The sequence below is a fragment of the Macaca fascicularis genome, chromosome 14, assembly GCF_037993035.2.
Source record: "Macaca fascicularis isolate 582-1 chromosome 14, T2T-MFA8v1.1".
In the NCBI taxonomy this organism is placed as follows: domain Eukaryota; kingdom Metazoa; phylum Chordata; class Mammalia; order Primates; family Cercopithecidae; genus Macaca; species Macaca fascicularis.
In genome coordinates this window covers 24,157,092-24,182,367 of record NC_088388.1, presented here as the reverse complement: position 1 = coordinate 24,182,367, position 25,276 = coordinate 24,157,092, and the positions used below count along the sequence as shown (strand labels likewise).

At 39.6% G+C, this 25,276-nt stretch overlaps 1 protein-coding gene across 1 annotated transcript; it reads left to right on the top strand.

The window, feature by feature from the left end:
* Positions 1-8,794: 8,794 nt before the first annotated feature.
* On the top strand, positions 8,795-23,006 carry LOC135967253 (uncharacterized). The gene is made up of 4 exons (XM_065529704.1): positions 8,795-9,034; positions 20,621-20,752; positions 21,907-22,524; positions 22,650-23,006. Exons 1-4 carry the CDS (start codon positions 8,795-8,797, stop codon positions 23,004-23,006), a joined length of 1,347 nt encoding a protein of 448 aa, XP_065385776.1.
* Positions 23,007-25,276: the final 2,270 nt, after the last annotated feature.

Here is a 25,276-nt window from a genome sequence, read left to right as displayed (position 1 = left end):
TTCAGAAGGAAAAAGCAGGTTTTAGTGTCTCTTGTTTTCTAGGACAATCATACTTTCCATGTTAAAAGAAATTATGTTGCTTTTATTTTTTTGCATGTTTTGTTTGTCCTTGTCGGCTTTTTTCACACAACTCAAGGCCTGTTACGTACATCATCATGAAATATGAGAATGTAGCTGATAAAAAGTATATTCTAAAAGCTTCTAGGAAAAAAATAATGTGACAAACAAAATAGTTAAAATCAGAATAGTACCATACTTTTGGAGAGCAACACTGAAAACCAAAAAAACAAAGGTGTTATTGAAATTCTGAAGAAAAATATTTCCAGCCTAGAACTCTATCCAGCAACATCCCATTAAAGTATCAAAGTAAAATAAAAATAGTGGTCCTTTAAAAATTGCCTCCTTTGCTTTCTTTCTCAGGAAACAACTTGAATTTTGAGAGTAAATCAAGAAAGAAGAAGACACTGATCCAAGAAGAGGCCATCTAACATAACAGGTGAATCTCAGGATCATGAAGAATGGGCCTGAAGATGACAGTTCAACAGTGCTAGGGAGTATCTATTCCACTTTCAAGCAGGAGAGTGGTAGGTTCAAAATGACAGGACTTCAAGGAAAAATATAAAACTTTCATATTACTGCTGTCAGTGGTGTGCTGAAGCCAGTTGCTATGGACTGAATTTTTGTCCCGACAAAATTCACATTGAAACTCTAATCCCCAATGTGACTGTATTTGGATATAAAGGATATAAAGAGACAATGTTAGATTAGGTCATAAGGGTGGGACCTGATCTGATAGGATTAGTGTCCTTATCAAAGGAGAAATGAGAGCGATTGCTCTTCTTTCCCCACATTCAGAGGAAAAGCCTTGTGAGGATGCATTGAGAAGCCTGCCCATCTGAGAGCTAGAAAGAGAGTCCTCACCAGAAACTAAACCCTGCCAGACTTTGATCTGAGACTTTTTAAACCTTCAGAATTGTCAGAAATAAATTTCTGTTGTTGAAGCCACTCAATCTACGGTATTTTGTTATGGAAACCTGAGCAGTATAAGATACTAGTTCATACTGATTCTTAAGAGTCCATGGTTAAATATTTAAAGCTTTCGCCATCCCCTTTTAAAATATTAATAATTTGAAATTTTCCATGGCAAGAGTATCTACACTATGTAAATTAACAAGCACTACAATCAGTGCTACCCCTTTGCCTTCAAAGAGCCAGATGATAAGCATATCACTATTTTGTGATTATATTTACTTTTCTGTCTGACAGTCTGTAGATGAATTAGTTATATATAAAATAAAAGCAAGCAAAGTAAAAATAAGGAAGCTCTGAGCTCCTAAAAAACCCAAAATATTGCATAAGAAAGATATATATTCTGAAAATAATATTCATCCTGCTATGAATAATATTTGCATGATTATAGGAAGTTAAAACTGAAACACTGATTTAAATAAAATGATGATATATATGCACTGGTATCTCTGAAGGGTCTATACAAGAAAGTATAATACTGTAGTTATCACTCTCATTTTATGATTAATATGTATACAGAAAGAAACAGGGTTGTTATAACAACATGGAAAATCACATAATCTACAAAATTATTACTCTTCTTGAACCTATTAATGAGCTGAGGATGCAGCACAATTAGCTCAAACTTTTTTTTTTTCCTTTGAGACAGAGTCTCGTTCTGTCACTCAGGCTGGAGTGCAGTGGCGAGATCTTGGCTCACTGCAACCTCAAGTTCCCAGGTTCAAGCAATTCTCTGCTTCAGCCTCCCGAGTAGCTGGGATTACAAGTGCCCACCACCATGCCTGGCTAATTTTTATATTTTTTAGTACAGATGGGGTTTCACCATCTTGGCCAGGCTGATCTTGAACTCCTGACCTCGTGATCCACCTGCTGCAGCCTCCCAAAGTGCTGGGATTACAGGTGTGAGCCACCACACCCAGCCAGCTCAAACTTTAAGAACAGATAGGACCTCAAAGGTGAGACAAAATGTGAGTGCTGGCTTTCTCTGCCAGAGCTCTGTGAATGATAGAAACTGTTTGCTTTTTTTTTTTTTTTTTTAATTGGAATAACAGAAGAAGAGACAGAGAATTGGAAAGATAAAATATCCAAAAAGTGGTCAATAATTTTCTAAAAATAATGAACTAAGTCAAACTCCAAATTTGAAAAACTCAGAACCTAAAGCAATGTAACTATTACATACATACACACATGCACACGCATGCGCGTGCATGCATACACACACACACACACACACAAGCACGGTCCTAAACACTTCATAGTCAAACTGGGTACAGTGAAAGATAAATAGAAAAATCATGAAAGAAGCTAGAAACAAAACACATTCTATGGAGAGAACAAAAATAAGTGTTACAGCAGATTTTGCCAGAAACTTTGTAAGAAAGAAGATAAAAATTGGCATTTTTAAGGTGCTGAAAGATAAAATTTGTCAAACTAAATTTTATACCCACTGAAAATGTGCTTGTAAAGTGAAAGAAGAGACTTATTCAGACTAACAAATTCTAAAATAATTTATTACCAACAGATCTGTATTTAAAAATATAAAAAATGTTTCTTCTATCTGATATCAAGCAGAAACACAATTCTACACACACATGCATACACAAAAACTATTTATAGAAATGGTTAAAATTTAGATAAATATGTGTGTTTTGGTCTCATTTTAGTTGCCCTAAAAATAATTGGTTTTCTAAAGATAAAAAAAATTAACAATGTATTTGAATTTATAGACTATGCAAAGTTATATACATGAGAAGAGTAACATATTGGATGAGAGGAAGAACTTCGGAATATATTGTTATAAAGCTCTTGTATAGCACATGAAGCAGTTTAAAATTATTTGAAGGCAGCTATTTTTAACACCAATATAATTTTTAGTAACTTCAAAAATGAAATACTTAAATATACATCTAACAGAACATGTACTGAATGTGATGACGAAAATGACAAAACGCTGAAAAAGAATTCAAAGATCTAAATAAATTGAAAGCAATACGAAGATTAATTGGAAGACTCACTGTAGCATAGATTTCTATTCCCCACGAATCTGTCTACAGATTTTTTGGAATTCCAAGCAAAATATCCACAGATATTTTTTCATTGAAGTCAATAAGCTGGCTCTAAAATTCATATGGAAAGGAAAGGATGTTAAATAGTCAAACAAAGTGGAAAAGAAAAACAAAGCTTGACAACTAACATTATCTGATCTCAAAATTTGCTATAAAGCTGCAGTAATCAAGACAGTATGGTACTGGTAAAATATCACTACCATAGGTCAGTGGAACAGAATAGAATGTCCAGAAACAGATCCAAACATATGTAGTCCACTGATTTAAAACAAAATTATAAAAGCAAATAATTGGTGGAAAGAGAGTTTTTTCAAAAAATAGTGCTGGAAAAATGGGACAACCCTACATACAAAAATAAATCTTAACCAGATCTCAATCCATCTCATGAACCTAAGGATAATATCTAAAACTGCACACTAATAACATAGACCTATAATCTGAAACTAAAAGCTATAAACCTAAAACAACAGCAACAACAGAAAACTTAAACACAAAGGAAATCTTTGTGATTTTGGAATAAGTAAGGCATTCTTATATATAACGCCAAGGTCATGATCTATAATAAAAACGATAGATTTCATAAACATTTAAAACTTTTCTTCTAAAGGTGCATTGAGAAAATGAAAAAGCAGGCCACAGAATTGAACAGAAACTTCATCAACAAAAATATATGGATATGAAATAAGCTCAATGTCACTAGCCATTACTGAAATACAAGTTAAAACTTTATGGAGATACCACTACACACCTATTAGAAGAGAGTGAAGGGAAACTAATAATACTAAGTGCCAGGAAAATTAGAAGCTTTGAGGAGAGTGTAGGGTTAAGGAATCTGCTGTGTTATCTCACCAGGAGGTCCCTCATGTGTGCTTCTGAAATTTCAGTTCTCTGTGTTCCCTGCCTCCCTGTAGGAAGTTCCATTATATTCCTAACAGTGTAACTTGCTTCTAAGTCTGTTATTTTTCTTTGCTACCACGTGCACGGTTAGTTGAGGTTTTGCAGTCATTGAGCGCCTGCTTTCCCTTCCCTCTCCCTTTGCTTCCTGGCCCAGATGTTTGTTTTGCTGACATCTTCCTCTGGAATTTTTTAGCACATTCCTTCATTATAAAAAATAGGTGCATTCTGTATCTGCCAGAATCAGTCATTGTTCAATTTTGTCTACTTGCACTTCCCTGAGAGAACAATCCTACCCCAGAAACACTTTGTTATTTGACTAATATCTAACCCAAACCTGGACTCAATCTATCATGGTCCTTTCTGGGTTCTCTAAAGTATGCCTCATCTTGGCTACGCCTTTCATTAACATCCCACTTCTTTAAATTTCTGGAGCACTTTCCTCAGGGCACAATCAGGCAATTCTACTATCTTCACCTGAAAAAAAAAATGGTAGCTGAGTGACTCAGAAATTAGTTGAGTACTTTTGCCCATCGTAGTAGCCATCCTGTATCCTATTTTTAGCATAGTTTTCCTATGCACGTTTTCACATTGCTATGAATCTATGAGAGGTGTTTTCCCAGTGATCCTTACTACAGGACCTCTAAATACGACTTTAAAAGGACAACTTGCAATAATTTTTTGACTCTTGTCTGTCTCTGGGAGAATCATCACAGAGTCCTGTCTTCTAGTGCTGCTTCTTTTCCCTGTTATTTTGTTTTCACCTGTTTCAGATCTATTATCAGATGAGATCTAGCAGTGCATTTTTCTCATCTCTTTTTGAAAAAGAGTTAAAACTGGAGGTTTCTTTATCTATTTAAATCTGTCAATCTAGAATCTTAAGATAGAATTATCCTCTCTTTTTATATGTCTAATCTTGCCACTAAATTTCTCACCCATAGCCTAAAGAAAATTATCTCTTCAGTTTAATCAGCTGTCTTTATTATTTTTTTTTTGCAGTCTTTTTAACTTTTCCAGCTCTAATGATAAAACAAATGATGAAAACAGTTTTTTAAACATTATAATATCTGCCTGACATTGTGAGTGAACTCAGTTTCTAGAGACAGTGATACAGATAGGACACTTTAGGAGTCTTCTTAGCCTTTAGGCTTACAGTATTTCATAGTTTTTGTTTCTTCAGACTCAATCCAAGAAAATGCCATATCATCTTAATAACATTTGCAAAAAGTACTCTAAATCTTTTCTTTGTTTATCAATAAAATTTACCTACCTTCTATGGGTGAAACCAAAATTTAAGTGTGAGGATTCTAAAGTTATTATCAGAGCATTTATGTTCAAGTTGACCTTGTGAATGGCTTGAGCCCACGGCAAGCCACATGAATTCAAGGTTAATTATTCCAAAGTTTACTTCCAAGGCACTGGTGACAACTCAAAATAACAATAACTCTGAACAGAATTTTGGACAGACTATGTCTGAAAGAAACAATTTTCTGCAGAACTTCTTATGGCTGACAAACACCATAAGAAGAACCAAAGGTATATAAATGAGAAGAATTTCCTATAAATTCATGCCCTAACAATTGCTGCTCAGAAGAGGCTGTGTGTTTTTAATAAGATACAGTAGTAGCTTTCCGGTTGCTGCCGTGACTGTGAAAGGCCCTTCCGTCCTGTTCATTTGCTGAATCTGTAGAGCTGGTTTGTGTTTATTAAATCTCCTCCTACTACCGCCTAGACCAAAGCACCTCCTCCCTTTTGCTGAGACGACCAATGGGACTTTTGCCATAGCCTGAGCAACTTCATACAAGGCCTAACCTCCTTTGTTTAAGTTTCTTTCTCTGTAAAAGCAGCTGAAGTAGTCTCCCCTATATCTGTGGTTTCACTTTCCAAGGTTTTAGTGACCTGAGTCAAATCACAGTTCAAAAATATTAAATGAAAATGATCTAGAAATAAACAACTCATAAGTTTCAAATTGGTCACTCTTCTGAGTAGCGTGATGAAATTGCGCACTGTCTCACTTTGTCCCACCTGAGACATGAATCATCCTTTTGTGCAGTGTATTTACACTGCCTAAGCTATCCGTCCATTAGTGATTTAGTAGCCATCTGAGTTATTAGATCTCTGTCATAGTATTGAGGTACTTGAGTTCAAGTAAGTCTTATTTTACTTAATAATGGCCCCAAAGTGCAAGAGTAGCAATGCTGGCGTATTGTTATAATTGTTCTATTTTACCATAGTTATTGTTATTAATCCCTCACTATGCCTAATTCATAAACTTTATCATAGGTGTGCAAGTATAGGAAAAATCATAGTGTACATAGGGTTCAGCACTACCTGTCATTTCAGACATCTACCAGGCATCTTGGAATGTATCCTCCATGAGTAAAGGGGTCTACTGTATTTACTTTTGGAAGAAATCACTGAACATTAAATTTATAACGTTCAAACACATAGTGAACTTAATCCTTAAAACCTGTCATTCCCCAGATAAAAAGTTTGCCTTTGAGTACCTTTACCAATCTCAAAAGTTACAACCCTCTTCATGCAGTAAAGTCCATGGAGGGTGGCTAGTAAGAGTTAAGCCAACCTTAGTGGAAGTCTGAAAGTCATGTGAAAAGGTTGGATTTGAGATAAAATTTGAACACAGTCAACAAGGTTTGATAATAGATAGAAGATAAGATATGATATAAAGAAGAGTTATGAAAATATCTCCAAGATTTGGGCTTGAGCGAATAGGTAAACACTGCTTATTGAGGGAAGATCAGGTTTGATCAGACTAAGGGTAATGGAGAGTTCAATAGTAAGTAGGAACCTCAAAGGGAATTGTGATGACGTATGTCTATTAGTCATTAGCATTATCAGTGAGATTACTGCGACACGTTAAGACATATAAATAAATAAGTTCATATAGGTTAGGCAGGAAATGTAGCTACAGACAAGGCCTACTACCCAGTTGGGAGCAAGCCCCCCAAAATCTGGCCATAAACTGCCCCCAAGACTGGCCATAAACAAAATCTCTGCAGCACTGTGACATGTTCATTATGGCCCTAATGCCCAAGCTGGAAGGTTATGGGTTTACGGGAATGAGGGCAAGGAACACCTGGCCCACCCAGGGCGGGAAACTGCTTAAAGGCATTCTTAAGCCACAAACAATAGCATGAGCAATTTATGCCTTAAGGGCATGTTCCTGCTGCAGTTAGCTAGCCCAACCTATTCATTTAATTCGGCCCATCCCTTTGTTTCCCATAAGGGATACTTTTAGTTAATTTAATATCTATAGAAACGATGTTAATGACTGGTTTTCTGTTACTAAATATGTGGGTAAATCTGTTTGGTGCTCTCAGCTCTGAATGCTGTGAGACCCCTTATTTCCCACTTCACACCTCTATATTTTTGTGTGTGTGTCTTTAATTCCTTTGGTGCTGCTGGGTTAGGGTCTCCCCGACCGAGCTGGTGCCTCTCACGAAGGCACAAATACGTCAAGTTTCTACAAATGGTCTTACTTGGCAAACCCAGTTAGCTGACTTTGTGGGTATTGATAATTATTTTCCTAAAACGAAGCTGTTTCAATTTTTGAAATTAACTATTTGGATTCTCCCTAAAATAACGAAATTTAAACCAATTGAAGTTGCTGAGAATGTTTTTACAGATGGATCTAGTAATGGTAAAGCTTCTTATTCTGGCTTGAAAAGTAAAGTTTTCCCTATGCCCTATACTTCAGCTCAAAAAGAAGAGCTTGTAGCTGTAATTCAGGTATTGACTGCTTTTGATATGCCTATTCATGCGATTTCTGATTCTTCATACATGGTTCATTCCACACAGTTAATTGAAAATGCTCAGTTATGATTTCATACCGATGAACAACTGATGACTTTATTTACCCAGTTGCAAACAGCAGTTAGGAGTAGAATGCACCCTTTTTACATCACTAACATTAGAGCTCATACACCTCTTCCAGGACCTTTGACTAAAGAGAATCAAATGGCAGATCGTCTAGTTGCTAATGCAATATCTAATGCTAGACACTTTCACAATTTAACCCATGTTAATGCCTCTGGTCTCAAATGCAGATACAGCATTACCTGGAAAGAAGCTAAAGCTATTATCCAGTGATGCCCAACTTGCCAAATGGTACATTCCTCATCTTTTGCAGAAGTTAATCCTCGAGGACTGGAACCTAACTCTATTTGGCAAATGGATGCCACACATGTTCCCTCATTTGGGAGACTAACTTAGGTACATGTATGTGTGGACACCTTTTCTCACTTTGTCTGGGCTACATGCCAAACAGGAGAGTCTTCTGCCTGTGTTAAACATCACATTTTGCAGTGTTTTGTGGTGACGGGCATTCCAGCTTCCATTAAAACAGATAATGCCCCAGGCTATACTAGGCAAGCTCTAGCTACATTTTTCTCCATGTGTAATATTAAACACATTACTGGTATCCCATACAATTCTCAAGGACAAGCCATAGTGGAAAAAATTAGTCTCTCCCTAAAACAGCAGTTGCAAAAGCAGAAAAGGGGAGATAGACTATATAGAACCCCAGAGACATAACTGAACCTAGCATTATTAACTTTAAATTTTTTGAGCCTGCCCAAAGGAGAAATGTTATCAGCAGCTGAACAGCATCTACAGAAACCAGCTGCAAAGACAGAAACAGAACAACTGATTTGGTGGGGAGATCCGATTAACAAATAGTTGGGAAATAGGTAAAATAATAACTTGGGGTAGAGGTTATGTTCATATTTCTCCAGGCCAAAATCAACAGCCAATTTGGATACCATCAAGACACCTGAAAGCTTATCATGAGCCAAATGCCAAGGAAGAGACTCCAGGAGGATCTAGAGGATCCCCCGGTGGCAGCTATGTCGAGACTGATGCTGAGGAGGACCCTAACTGTCACGAGCAACACCCGTCGAACACAGCGACCCACCTGGGGACAAATCAAGGTGTCACAGATGGCGGAAGAAAACCTGAGGAAAGCGGGACAATCAGTCACAATAAATAATGTAATGGTAGCTATGATAGCGGTTATCACCACTGCTGTGAGTATTCCTTCAATAAGGGCTGGTAATAATGCCTGGATGCAATCACTCTGTGACACAGTTACATATGCTTTCTGAGCTCAGTATTTACCATAATAAATCTGCTCCTATAATTGAGGCATACTGCTCTCAAAAAACTATTTGTAAACAGGATTGGACCCTGTTAGAAAAAATGAACGTATTTGTTTAGGAAGATTGCTTTGCAGAACAGGCAGAGGTGCTGTACAACGATTCCCTTGGAATCATTATTAATTGGTCCCCTAAGGGGATGTTTAGCTTGAATTGCACCTCTCAGTCTGCCTGCCATGCCCATACTATGTTCGGAGGATCTGAACAAAACGGTCGGACGGTAGAAATGATAAGAAGTATGGCAAAAGTTCCTATTATCTGGAACCATGGAGGCGTAGTGGCACCTCAACCTCAAATGATATTGCCTGCTCTAGGAGCTTAACATAAGAATTTGTGGAAACTATTAAATGCTCTTAATAAGATAAAAATTTGAGAAAGAATAAAAAAGCATCCAAAAGGACACTCTACACACTTGTTTTTGAATATAGCAAAATTTAAAAAGCAAATATTTAAAGCATCCCAGGCACGCCTGACCTTAATGCCAGGAACTGGAGTGCTTAAAGGAGCTGCAGAGAAATTAGCAGCTAGTAACCGATTAAAATGGATAAAAACACTTGGAAGCTCTGTGATTTCAATGATGATGGTGCTTTTAATCTACGTCGTTTATCTCTGTATAGTCTGCAGATGCAGATCCCGACTCCTGCGAGAAGTAGCTCACTGTGACGAAGCTGCCCTTGCTTTTATCTCTTTGCAAATCAAAAAAGGGAGACATGTTGGGAGGAAGCCCCCAAAATCTGGCCATAAACTGGCCTCAAGACTGACCATAAACAAAATCTCTGCAGCACTGTAACATGTTCATAATGGCCCTAACATCCAAGCTGGAAGGTTGTAGGTTTACGGGAATGAGGGCAAGGAACACCTGGCCGACCCAGTGCGGAAAACTGCTTAAAGGCATTCATAAGCCACAAAAATAGCATAAGCAATTTATCCCTTAAAGACATGTTACTGCTGCAGTTAACTAGCCCAACCTATTCATTTAATTCGGCCCATCCCTTCGTTTCCCATAAGGGATACTTTTAGTTAATTTAATATCTATAGAAACAATGCTAATAACTGGTTAGATATTAATAAATATGTGGGTAAATCTCTGTTTGGGGCTCTCAGCTCTGAAGGCTGTGAGACCCCTGATTTCCCACTTCACACCTCTATATTTCTGTCTGTGTGTCTTTAATTCCTCTAGCGCCACTGGGTTAGGGTCTCCCCAACTGAGCTGGTCTTGATCCATCCCTAGGTCAGCGGTCGTCAGTTGTTGATGTCTATACCAGTCAATTGGACAGCTTGTTAAAATGGAGAGTCTGATTCTGTAGGTCCAGTGGTGAGCCTGAGATTCTGGCATTTCTATCAAGTTTCCTGGTGATACTGATCCACAAACCACACTTTGAATTCAATTATCTTTGGCATTCAAATATTCATAGGTAGGGCAGAAGAGAAACAACCAATAAAGCAAACTGAGATGGAAAGGTAATGAGATTAGAGGAAAACCTTTAAGTGTCCATATAATGAGTTATCTTAATAGATCTAAATATTGAACCACTCTTTAATTCCTAGGGTAAATTCAGCTTTATCATACCATATATAATTATTTTATTGATTCTACTTGCTAAATTTTTAAAGAATAATTTTGGCATTTGAATTCACAAGGTAGAAAAATCAATAATTTCTTTTTGTTTCTTTCATCTTTGTCAGTTTTGACATTAATTTTATATTGAATTTTTAAAATTAATTTTTATTGATATTAAATTTATAAAGCATTATTCCTTAATCTTTTCATATATTCTAGAAGTGTTTAAGCTACCTTAAATTCTTCTCTGTCTTTTAAAATTATGTACAATTTAGCTGAACCCACCTGTTTCCAGGGACTTTTTAATAGTAGAATCTTTTAAAGGTAAATTTTGGTAATTTTTTTTTTGAAAAACACAAATTCCTGTACATGGTTTTCAAGAATATTGCCATAAACTTTCTTACAGTATTATCTTATAATCCTGCTACTATCTCCTCTGTGTGCGTGTGAGAGAAAGATTCCTTTTCTTTATCATTCCTGACCTTATATATTTTTGCTCTCAATAACGCCTTGTATTGGCATTCGGGGGTAAAAATCAGTTTCTACAAAAAAAAATTAATTTTAGCTGTATAATTCCTACTTTTCATATCTGTTGGCTGAACTTTATTATTCATCAAGATTGGTAGTAAGTTTCTTTTCAATTTCTGAAAAATCTTCCATCATCAGTAGGCTTATACACTTTCCACTCAGTACAATTTTTTGGTGAGATCTATAAGTTCTGCCGTGTAGTATTTATGTTTTGCTTCCCTTCTATTGAAATATTTTGAAATTTCTCTTTGTAAATATTCTTTAATTAAAGGAATTTCTAGGGACATAATTTTCATTTACAAACAGTTGAGTGAATTTTTAAAAACTCTATTTACACTAATCATTTTCATTACTTTTTTTTTTTTTTTTGAGAGGGAGTTTTGTTCTTGTTGACCAGGCTGGAGTGCAATGGTGCAATCTCAGCTCACTGCAACCTCCGCCTCCTGGGTTCATGCAATTCTACTGCCTCAGCCTCCCAGGTAGCTGGGATTACAGGCACGCACCGCCATGCCCAGCTAATTTTGTTTTTGTAGTAGAGACCATATTGGTCAGGCTGGTCTTGAACTCCTGACCTCAGGTGATCCACTGGCCTCAGCCTCCCAAAGTGCTGAGATTACAGGTGTGAGCCACCTCATGCAGTTATTTTAATTTCTGTTAGGTCATAATTAGAGAACAGGTCTATAAAGACTCTACTGCTTTAGTGTTTTAAGCTTTACCCGGTGGCCTATAATGTATACAAGTTTTGTGAACATGAGAGAAAAATGTTACATATCTGAGGGATGCATATTTAGGTAGACTGATTGAGTTATTCAGTTACCTGACTTGATGTTTTTCTGTATGCATCTTTCTAATTCTTCAAGGAATATATTGAAAGCTCCCTTTTTTTTCTATCAAGTTCTTCTTGCATTGTAATAGGTTTTGCTTCATATATTTAGCTACAATTTGATACCACTACTTATCTATAACTGTAACACAGAGCTGTCTGGTAGGACTTCCTGTGATGGAAGTATTCTGCGTCTGTGCTGTCCCATATGGTTACCACAATCACATGTGGCTATTGAATACTTGAAATGTGGTTGGTGCAACAAAATTTTAAATTTTATTTAAATTTATTTCAATTTAAATTTATATAGCCATACATGACTAGTGAATACCTTATGAGACAGCATAGTTGTAATATCTTCTATTTAAACTTTTATTATTAAAAATTATTTGTTTGTCTTGTTCAAGGTTTGTATTAGTTTCCTTTGATTGCTATGGCACATTGTCATGAAATGGGTGGCTAAACACCGCAAAGGTGTCTTTCTCACTGTTCTGGAGGCTAGAAGTCTAAAATCAAGGCATTGGCAGGGCCATGCTTCCCATGGAGGCTCTAGGGAAACAATTTTCCCTGAGTCTTCCAGCTTCCGGTGGTTGCCCACCACCTTTGCATTCCTAGGATTGTAGCTGAATCACTCCCATTTCTGCGTCTGTGTTCACATGGTCCTCTTCCCTGTGTCTCTTTGCCCAAATCTCCTGCTCTCTTCTAAGAACACCAATCCATAGGTTTAGAGTCCACCTTAATCCAGTATGACCCCACCTTAATTTGATTACATTTGCAAAATGCCTACTTCCAAATAATGCCACTTTCATAGGTACTGGGATTAGGACTTAAATTCACCTTTTTAAAGGGACACAGCACCATCCACTACAGGGTTTTAAAATAAAAAATACTTCTTTTCCTGAATGTTGCCAATCCCAATTTCCTTTAGTTTTCATTTGACTGGTATTTGCTAGCCCATTTTTTTATTTTCAGTCATACTTATTTTTAAAATTGGTATACCATAAATATAATACAACCTAAAAAATCTGATGGTCTTTGTCTTTTTCAAAGAAGAACTCAGTCTGCTCACGTTCAGTGTTATTAATGAAATACTCATTTATTCATTCTAATCTTCCACATATTATTTTACCTTGATGTTCACTATTCATTTTTTAGATTTATTGGTTTAATAAAGTTTCTATTCATTTCATATTGTCTATGTTTTTAAAGAACAGATGTTCTATTTTATTTTTCAATTCATTGTTACCATCCCTTTTCAAACTTATATTTCTCTATTATTTATTTTAAATAAGATTCTAAGTACTTCTTCCATGAAGAAATATTTTTTTCTATCCTACTCACATATGCACACATGTTGGCCACAAGAATGCACCTTGCAGATGTCTAACTACAGGTAGTAGAATTGATGTAAGTCTCACCTTGTTGTGTTCAGAAGTATATCAATGTGTTTTGTTGAGACAATGCTCATTGCAGATTGCTCCCAGTAAATGGCTTAGCTTAGCAGAGGTACTATAGCCTGTTTCTGGAAAACAGTAGACTCCTCTGATGTCTGACTTTGGTTTAAAGACTCCTCAGAGGACTTGCCACACCTTCCTTGGATTGTACGGCAGGTTAAATCGCCCCCAAACCAACTCCTTTCCTTTTCTCCCTCACTTAGGAATCACATGTGCATGAAGGTCTGATGTCTCTCCTCATCTTCCCTGATTTCTCTTCATTTTCCTTCACAAGTGTTTTTGGGGTTTTTTTGGTTTTTTTTGTTTGTTTGTTTGTTTTTTTAAATAAAATCGTTGCATGTTCAATCTTATCTTGGCATCTCTTTCTTGGAGGACCCTCACTAACACACCACAACAGTAAAATAACCTGAAAATTTTTAAATTATTTCAACTCTCCCCAGTTGCCTGAGTTTTTTTGAGACAGTCTAATACTTGTAGTAGTAGACTGTTACAGATTATCTCTTGCCTGATAGTCATGAGTTCTGATATGGATTTGTATTATACACTCTCAGACAATGTATAAGTATTCCTTAACATTTAACTATTAACTGTGCACCAAACTTACTCATTTTTATCTTCTCTCACCTATCTTTTTTTTGAGTCTCACTCTTTAGCCCAGGGAGTGCAGTGGCGCAATCTCAGCTCACTGCTGCAACCTCTACCTCCCAGGTTCAAGTTGTTCTCCTGCCTCAGCCTCCCAAGTAGCTGGGACTTCAGGTGCCTGCCCCTCACCTATCTTGAAGTCTCTGTTCTGATTTGTTTCAAGCCTGGTAAGAGTCTCTATAAGTCAGGATCCTTAAATGTAAATACTAAAGCACATTCTTAATTAAAACAAACAAAAAATAAGGATATTAACTCATTTATGGCTGAGGTGGCATTTTTTTTTTTTTTTTGGAATTTTTGCAAAGAGACCTTGGCGATGATCTTGAGCGGTAGGATATAAATAACTCCCACATGCTTAGCGTTCCAATAATGGAACACTAGGCATAATTCAGTAGCCACTGTGCCCAGCTATTTTCATTTCTTTTGGATTGTAATTGGAGAACGGGCCTATAAAGACTCTACTGCTTTAATGTTTTAAGCTTTACCCTGTGGCCTATAATGTACACAAGTTTTGTGGACATAAGAGAAAAAATGTTACATATTGGAGGGATGTCCAGAAAATCAGACTTGAGGGACACATACCAGATTCCATGCTTATATGAACCCATGAGACTGCTCCAGCCAAGCCTCTCATGTTGCCACAGCAGAGCACAGGAACCATAGATCAGGTACCTGTCACAGTCACCTCTGAAAGTGGCTACCTCTTCATCTTCCCTGCCATGCAAACTCCATGCAACACCTCCTTTTTACACATCATTCTCTACAGAATCCAACTGCTCCGGAACACATGGTTGGTGAAACATAGTTTATTTGCTTTGCTTGGGCTGCAAAAGATTCTGATAAATCAAATAACATTTTCCAAACAGAAATAATGTTCACAAACCGATGGACAACTACAACATATGGACATCAACACTTCAGAGTTCTTTCTCGATATTTTTACCACACAGGGAACATTGATGGTAACTAGGGATTTCTGTGCAACCATAATGTGTTTGTTTTTTTTTCTTCTTCTTGACAGTTGAATTATTCATCAGCAGGACAAAGTATTATTGGGTAGATGTCTCTTTCTCTCAAAAGGACATGGATATTATGTTACAACTTTTAGCGTCCAGATGAGAAGAATGACATTTACTTGATTGCTTCCACCTTTAGGGATAAGGTATTCTTTGTGCCTAAAAGCTTGAAAGAGTTTCTCTTTATCCCTATAGTTCAGAAATGTATGAAGCTCTGATCAGATGTCTTTAAAAAAAAAAAAAAATCACCAACTCAAATTGCAATGTGAACTCTTTTATTGTAATGAATCAGATTTAATTTTCTTTTAACTTAGGGTAATTTTGACAATTTGATAATAATTCAAGCTTAGAGTAATTTTTATGTATTTCAAAACTGCCTCTTTTCATCTCCCTTTCTGGGACCCCCACCCTTTTGAGTGTCCTTGAATTTGCAAGCTTGGTCTGCTGGGTCTCCTAGAGCTCTCCTGCCAGCCTCTTACATTTTCATTCATTATTTATATGTCTTTATACAATAATTTTGCTTTGTATGTAAGATATTTCTCTTATTTTATCTTCCAGACCATGAATGTATCATTAGAAATCATGGCTTTTGCACAGCATATAAACATCACTATACCTTTTGTTGATCTGCTTATCTCTCTTTCTTGTTCAGTGTTCTATTTAACTTTCTATTTATTTAACTCATCTGCTTTGGCAGAAATATCATCATGGCTCATCAGTAGTAGGTCTGCTTATTGTCATATCTTATGAGGTAGTGGTTTCCCAGTGATTGGATGGCTGGTGTTGTGGGAACAAACTGTTAAATCTCCCATTTTGAGTGGCATAGAAGGCAGCTCCCAAGGAGAAGGCTCCCCAATTCCTACTCTTTTGGAACCTTATGCATAGGAAAGACTTGGCTCATCCACGTAACATGAGTCTTGAGGGCCAGGGAAGATCTTGTAAAGTTACTCTAAAGTAGTATCAAAATTAGCTTTCTCACTGGTTGTCTGCTGATGTCTATGACAATAATTTTCTGAAAAATTCTCACCTTATTATTTCTGTCCTAGGTTTCTCTGGTTTTTGCCTCTCATAAGCGAGGAAGCACTCCAGTGGATCATAATTGGGGATTTTCATGGATACCGCAACTTCTATGATTTCTCTGTGTCCCCACCCAAATATCATCTTGAATTGTAGTTCCCCAAATTCCCACATGTTGTGGGAGGAACTAGTTGGAGATAATTGACTCATGTGGGCAGCTTTCCTCATCCTGTTCTAGTGATAGTGAATTATTTTTCATGTGATCTGATGGTTTTATAAGGTGTTTCCCCCTTCACTGGGCACTCAATCTTCTCTCTCCTGCCTCCACGTGAAGACAGACATGTTTGCTTCCCCTTCCACCACGACTGTAAGTTTCCTGAAGCCTCCCCAGCCATGCTGAACTGTGAGTCAATTAAACCTTTTTCCTTCGTAAATGAGCCAGTCTTGCATATGTCTTTATTAGCATCATGAGGACAGACTAATACAGTCACCAATTTCACAAGCCAATAGTTGATGCTATGTTAAAACAAAATTTCTCAAAAGGCACTAGGAGAATTAGTTTGGAAAAATTCGGGTTTTATGGGACTCTACTGTACAGTACAGGACAGTTAGCCTCACAGGACTTTGGGCATTACATGTCAATGGCACTCACCACTCACTGTAAAGTATAAAATGCCTCCTCTATTTTCCAAATGCTTTTGGAGAGGGGTGCTGAGTAGCAACTATGGCTGAGAAACTCTAATTAAAAACAAATAAATAGGTAATTAAAAAAATCTTATCATGAGGTGCCAAAAGGTAAAACAGCTGACCAAGTTGGTATGAACCACCATAGAGAGGAAACACTGCATAAAATATTATCATTAAAAAAAAAGTAGGGCATCTCAAAATACATGGAAGGAAATCTTCTGCCCCCGATGAAGAAGTAAGCATGCACATCATTGTTACAGCTGCTGTAAGTGATTCCAGGCAAAAAAGGACCCCTGGATTTGTGATTGTAGTTTGGTAAATTCTTTATTGGCAGAGAAATTGTGGCTTGCATAGTTAAATCAAAACAAAATTATCCTTGAGACACAGGATGATAAGAGGGTTTCCATGTGCATGGAAAAAAAAATGTGCTGGAAAATTTCACACAATTGTCAAGAGAAGTTTTCCAAAAAGATTTTTATTTGCTGAGGTTTCTGAATCAGTAAAATAAAATTATGCAAGAGAGTAAACACCATAATTGTTACATGTCTGAGGCTGTGGAGGCTCTGCTCCAGGTTATAAGGTAGATTTAGGTATTTTCCCCATACATCTCTCATATCAGGACCCAAGCTGAAAGAGGAATGGTTGCTTGGGAAATATTCTTCTCATGGCAGAAGGCAGAAGAACAAAGAGTTCACATATATTTAAAGTTTTTGCTCAAATGTGCCCTCATGTCTCAGCATATTTCACTGACTGTGGCAAATCACAGGGTCTAGCCCAATGTATTAGGTTGGTTCAAAAGTAATCATGGTTTTGCCATCAAAAGTGATGGCAATTAAAATAATTTTGCCATTACTTTTCATGGAAAAAAATCACGATAGATGAGGCAGGAAATCCATGCTTCTCATGGCTGAGGGTAAGCGGGAGGGAATATTTGTTGCTCAGTAATACATGCTACCATACCCAACAATGCTCACAAACAACTTAAATGCCACAGAAGACAGAGCTTTACAGGCTTCAAGAGATAAAGCTGGCCGGGCATGGTGGATCACGCCTGTAATCCCAGCACTTCGGGAGGCTGAGGTGGGCGGATAACCTGAGGTCTGTAGTTCAAGACCAGCCTGACCAACGTGGCAAAACCCCATCTCTACTAAAAGTACAAAATTAGCCTGACGTGATGATGCATGCCTGTAAGCCCAGCCACTCGGGAGGCTGAGGCAGGAGAATCGCTTGAACCTTGGAGGCGGAGGTTGCCGTGAGCCGAGATGGTGCCACTGCACTCCAGCCTGGGCAATAAGAGCAAAACTCTGTCTGAAAAAAAAAAAAAAAAAAAAAAAAAGGAAAGAAAGAATAAAGCAATTAACCTAGAGCAGCCCGGATTCTTATGTCTTATGATCTAATGATGTGGCTTGACTACTCACCTGTAACCCCACGTTGAACCTCATGTTCCCTGCCCAACAAGCTTCTAGAGACAATTAAGTCCTTCTAATCTGCACTTAGGGTAAAGGGGATCATGCTTCTTGTTCTGGAATTTCCCCTAATCCATATGAGTCTGTTCGTATTCACCCTGAGTTTTGATGGAGTGGGATGATAAATAATTTGTGGAAGGTTTACATTCTGACCTCTGCTATGGACTAGAAAATACTGATTCAAACTCAGAGCTCAAGAACAATCCTTTCATTTTACCATTATCATAGCTCCTCCTGAAACAATGAACACAATTTCTTCAATAGGTGGATAACAGAGAGAAAACCAAGAGCAAGAAAATATTAAGAGAAAAACTCATTGACTTAAGAGTTCACAAATAATTTGTGTATATATTTAATATGTATATCTCTTTGTAACAAAGAAGCATCCAACTTTCTTTTAACCTAGAAATGCACTAGTTTCTAACTGCTACTGCAACAAAGTACCACAATCTTAACTAAGGTGGCTTACACAACAGAAATGTGTTCTTTCACAGCTCTGGAGGCTGGAAGTCCAAAACCAAGGTGTTGGTAAAGTTGATTCTTTCTTGAGGATATGAGAAAAATCTGTTTTATACCATTTTCTCCTAGATTCTGCTGGTTTGCTGGCAATCTTTCGTTTTCTGTGACTTATGGTGCATTACCCTGAACCCTGCCTCTATCTTCACATGGCCTTCTCCTTGTGTGTTTGCTTCTGTTTCCAAAATTCTCATTTTTTAAAAAACAAAGTTGTATTGGGTTAGTGCCCACTATAATGATTAACTTGATCACCTGTAAGCCTCTATTTCCAAATCATGTCACATTTACAGTTTGTGGGTGTTAGGACCTCGACAACTTTTGCGGGGACAGAAAACAATACATAATTTTTTTTTTCAGATGGCATTTTACTCATATTAAAGAGATGAAATAGAGCAGATTTGGTTAAGTGAAGGTAATGGGGCAAAGCTCAGAGGATCTTGACTTTGTCTCACCTCTTAAAAAACTCACTGAAATGTTCCTGAGATATTTGCATCCTCTTCAGAGCATAGTTTTAAAATGACTATTCATACTTTATTCCATAATAGGGTGAATACAGCTAATAATATATTGTATATTTCAAAATAGCTGGTAGAATTTTGAATGTTTTCACCACAACATGATACATGTTTAAAGTATGCTAATTACCCTGATTTAATTGTTATATAATTTATACATGCATGGAAACATCACTGTATTCCATAAATACGTATAACTGTTATGTGTGAATTATAAATAAAATACAACTAACACTTAATAAAATAAAGTGACTATTCCATAGCTTCATTTTTCAATACCTATGTAGTATATCCTCATATGGGAAAAACATAATTTATTTAATAATCTGATATTCTTAGATATTTCCATTTTTAAATCTTTTCCCTATTGCAAACAATATGGTGCTTAACACCCATGTAGTTAAGTTTTTGTGTACATATTTCGTAATTCCTTTAGCAATATTTTCCAAAAACGAAAATGTTTTTAAATACTTACATGTTAGCATATTATGCTAAATTGCTTCCCCTCCAAAAACAGTTGTCACAGTTTATTTTCTTTTCAGCTTTATATCATATACTTTTAGGTTTAGCTGAACCTTATCACAGATCATTGAGTTTCAAGGGAAGGTTGCTACTATAGACTGAATGTGTCATACCAAAATTAATACGCTGAAATTCTAACCTGCAGTGTGATGATATTAGAATGTAGGACCTTCTGGATGTTATGAGAGTGGAGCCTTCAGGAATGGGATTAGTGTCCTTGAAACTAGGCCGCATAAAACTTAGAAACTAGGCCTCATAAAAAGAACTTAAAAAAAATTAACACCAGGTGGCTCTGGATAGGGTCCCACCCTGCCTCGATAAGGTCCCACCCTGATAGGGTCCCACCCTGCCAATTCCGGGAAACAACCTCATGAGGTCCCACCCTGCCAATTCCGGGGGTCCCACCCTGCCTCGAAGTTCCCGGAATCAACAACGCCAGGAAAAAAACCTCATAAGGTCCTGCTCTAACCAATTAGAACAAGACACCTTGCTCAGGCCATAGACAGACCCAATTACCACGTGCCTAAAGCTTTGTTTGAATTTCGCGCCCTAAGCTGTGTTTGAACTTGTGTTTGCCTATATAAACAGCCTGTAACAAGCAGTCGGGGTCCCAGGGCCAACTTAGAGCTTGGGACCCTAGCGCGCTAGTAATAAATAACTCTCTGCTGTGAATCTCGTTTCGGTGATCCTTCGCGGCGACCCCTGCCCAGGAGGGAATCGACAGTTCGGTTCCAACATTTGGTGCATTGGCTGGGAAGTGGGGTCGTCCGAGGACCCCCGACCCATCCAGCGGAGACCCATCTGGCCCGGGCCACGGACTGCTGACTGAACGGACCTACCAGGTACTTTTGTTTTGTTCTGTCTGTCTTGCCGGCTAACTCTGAACTCTGGGGAGTACTCCTTCTGAATTAAGTGGGGAAGGGGGACAGACGTGTCCAGCACCTTCCCACTTACGCCCCGGGGGACGCCCTGGCGGTAGTCTGGGAGAAGGCTGACGACTCAGTCAGCCTCCTTAAATCTGTAGGCAGGTCGCCCCTGCCGTCTGAGTATTTTATGATCTTGTGGCGCCACTCTCTGGCCGCGCGGCTTCTCCTTACTTGTCTGGTCTTTGTTTTTGTTACTTTCGTTTTGTCCTTGTTATACGTGGACGAAATAAGACAGACGTTGACGACTCCTTTGTCTCTGACCCTGACTCACTTCCCTGACATTCGGGCTCGAGCCCACAACCTCGCCATAGAAGTCCGTAAGGGACAATGGCAAAAATTCTGCTCGTCCGAGTGGCCTACCCTCCATGTTGGGTGGCCCCGGGACGGAACATTTGACCTCCCAATTATCTTACAGGTTAAAGCAACAGTGATGGATCCTGGGCCACACGGACACCCAGACCAGGTGGCCTACATAATTACTTGGGAGGATCTGGTCCGAAACCCTCCCTCTTGGGTGAAACCCTTCCTCCATTCCCCTTCCCCACCCCAGTCTACCCTTCTTGCCTTAGAAGCCCCCCCCAAAAAAAAAAAATCGGAAACCGGACCCACATAAGCCAGTCCTCCCAGATGAACCCCAGAGGGATCTCCTCCTTCTTGACCCCCTGCCTCCTCCACCTCAAAACCCCCTTCTAAGACCTCCACCTTACACTTCACCCTTGCCCCCTGTCTTGTCCCCAGCTCTTTCCTCTACCGCCTCGGCCCCTACCCTTTCTCCAACTTCTCCCTCGGCCCCTCCCTCCACCCCGTCTCCTTCGCCAGCCCCGCCCAAACTCACCCCTCGGACGCCGCCACCGACACCTCCTCGTCTCCGCTTGTGGCGGACTGAGGACCCAGATGGCCCTTCCACTTGGCAATCCTCCCTTTTTCCCCTCCGTACTGTCAATCGCACGGTCCAGTACTGGCCCTTCTCTGCCTCTGACCTCTACAACTGGAAAACCCATAACCCTTCCTTTTCCCAAGACCCCCAGGCCCTAACCTCGTTAATAGAATCCATTCTCCTCACTCACCAGCCCACTTGGGATGATTGCCAGCAACTCTTGCAGGTCCTCCTAACCACTGAAGAAAGGCAGCAAGTCCTCCTGGAGGCCCGGAAAAATGTGCCAGGACCAGGAGGCCTCCCAACCCAACTTCCCAATAAAATAGATGAGGGATTTCCCCTCACCTGCCCAGACTGGGACTATGAAACGGCACCAGGTAAGGAGAGTCTCCAAATCTATCGCCAGGCTCTGTTGGCAGGTCTCAAAGGGGCAGGAAAGCGCCCCACAAATTTGACCAAGGTAAGGACCATAACTCAGGAAAGGGATGAAAGCCCGGCAGCCTTCATGGAAAGGCTTCTGGAAGGGTTCCAAATGTATACCCCATTAGACCCAGAGGCCCTAGAACATAAGGCTACCGTAGCTATGGCATTCATAGACCAAGCTGCATTAGGTATCAAAGGAAAACTCCAAAGACTAGATGGAATCCAAACCTATGGATTACAGGAATTGGTTAAGGAGGCAGAAAAAGTGTATAATAAGAGAGAAACCCCTGAGGAAAGGGAAGCCAGGTTAGCGAAGGAACAGATGGAGCGAGAGGATCGTAAGGACCAAGTGAGGGATAAGCATTTAACAAAAATCCTGGTGGCAGTTGTGAGAGAAAAAGGACCAGGGAGAGAGGGAGAGAAGTGGAGGCGGCCAGCTGGCCCCCGTGTCTTCGCATCATGGCAGCCACTGCTATGCTGGTCAAGGACTCTGCTAAGTTAACCCTTGGGCAGCCACTAACTATTATTACCCCACATGCTCTAGAGGCCATAGTGCGGCAGCCCCCGGACCGGTGGATAACCAACGCACGCCTAACCCACTACCAGGCCCTCCTACTGGACATGGACCGTGTCCAGTTTGGCCCTCCGGTCACCCTAAACCCTGCTACGCTGCTGCCGGTACCAGAAGACCAACCAAGCCCACACGATTGTCGGCAAGTACTGGCTGAGACCCATGGAACACGGGAAGACCTTAAAGACCAAGAACTCCCAGACGCGGATCACACCTGGTACACAGACGGCAGCAGTTACCTTGACTCAGGTACCCGGAGGGCGGGAGCGGTGGTAGTAGATAGCCACAACACCATTTAAGCACAATCACTACCCCCTGGCACGTCTGCACAGAAGGCTGAGTTAATAGCACTAACCAAGGCCCTAGAGCTGTCCAAGGGAAAGAAAGCTAACATTTATACTGATAGCCGGTATGCCTTTGCAACGGCTCATACTCATAGAAGTATCTATGAAAGAAGAGGTCTCCTAACCTCAGAAGGAAAGGAAATCAAGAACAAAGTTGAAATAATTGCCTTATTAAAAGCCCTTTTTCTTCCTCAAGAAGTGGCTATAATTCACTGCCCCGGGCATCAAAAAGGACAAGATCCAGTCGCAGTAAGAAACAGACAGGCCGACCAAGTGGCCAGGCAAGCCGCCATGGCGGAAGTACTAACCCTAGCCACAGAACCTGACGAAACCAGCCACATAACTATTAAACATACTTAAACCCCGGGAGACCAGGAAGAAGCAAAAGCCACAGGGGCTATAGAGAACAAAGACACTAAAAACTGAGAAAAAGGAGGAAAAATAGTCCTTCCCCAAAAGGAGGCCTTGGCAATGATCCAGCAGATGCATGCCTGGACACACTTGAGTAGTCGAAAAGCTAAAATTACTGATTGAAAAAACTGACTTTCTAATCCCAAAGGCAAGTACCCTCGTAGAACAAGTGACATCTGCCTGTAAGGTCTGTCAGCAGGTAAACGCTGGGGCTACCCGAGTGCCAGAAAGGAAACGAACTCGTGGTAATCGCCCAGGAGTCTATTGGGAAATAGACTTCACTGAAGTAAAACCTCACTATGCTGGATATAAGTACTTACTAGTGTTTATAGATATCTTTTCAGGATGGGTAGAAGCCTACCCCACCCGGCAAGAAACGGCACACATGGTAGCCAAGAAAATTCTGGAAGAAATCTTTCCTAGATTCAGACTTCCCAAGGTAATTAGGTCAGATAACGGGCCGGCCTCCGTTTCTCAGGTAAGTCAGGGGCTCGCCAGGATATTGGGGATTAATTGGAAATTACATTGTGCCTATAGACCCCAGAGCTCAGGACAGGTAGAAAGAATGAATAGAACAATAAAAGAGACCCTTACTAAATTGACCTTAGAGACTGGTTTAAAAGATTGGAGACGCCTCCTATCCTTAGCTCTGTTAAGGGCCCGAAATACGCCTAACCATTTTAGGCTCACTCCATATGAAATCCTCTACGGAGGACCTCCCCCTTTGTCAACCTTGCTTAACTCCTTCTCCCCCTCCGATCCTAAAACTGACCTACAGGCTCGGCTAAAAGGACTCCAAGCAGTACAGGTCCAAATCTGGGCCCCCTTGGCAGAACTGTACCAACCAGGACATCCACAGACCAGTCACCCCTTCCAGGTGGGAGACTCTGTCTACGTTAGAAGGCACCGCACTCAAGGACTAGAGCCTCGGTGGAAAGGACCCTACATTGTTCTCCTGACCACGCCCACAGCCATAAAGGTTGACGGAATCTCCACTTGGATCCACGCATCCCACGCCAAGGCTGCTCCAGAGACGTCCGGACCAACACCACTTGAGACATGGAAACTCCGACGCTCCGCGGACCCGCTCAAGATAAGACTCTCTCGTATCTAACTCCTTGCTTATTGTTTGCCCTTCTTCCCTGCGCCGTCTCTAGTGTAGTTTTTGATGCTAACCCCCACCGGCCATTTAGCCTGACCTGACAGATAATTAATTTTAATAATCAAGAGGTCTTAAATAAGACCTCCGAGAATGCTCCTATAAAGACTTGGTTTCCAGACCTCTATTTCAACCTAAAAAAAAAAAAAAAAAAAAAAAGCAGGAAAGATAAAAAACACAGGCCCCCGGTTTACTGGTCCCACAGGAGTCCTATTAAGGACTCCTCAGGATGGACAAGAATGGAAAGGACAGGCTAGAAAGGTGTCCATCAGCCGGAACAGGTTTTATGCCTGTCCCAGATTCAGGACAGGACAAATAAGAAAAACTTGTGAAAATCTGACTCACTTGTATTGCAAAAGCTGGTCCTGTGTGACTACTAATAATGGAAAGTAAAAATAAGCCACAAAACCTTGGTATATAACCATGTCCTTTGTCCAGCCCTGTACCACAACCCGATATTCGGAAAATTGCAACCTGGTTCGCATCAAGTTTGAAGATGCGGCAAAATCTGATAACAGATAGATAACAACAAGGTTAATATAGGGTCTCTATTTATACCAGCACAACCCGCCTAAAATTCCCCTCCAAATCAGACTATTAGTCAATCCAGACACTGCCCCTGTTGCAGTAAGGCCAAACCAGGTTTTATTAGAAG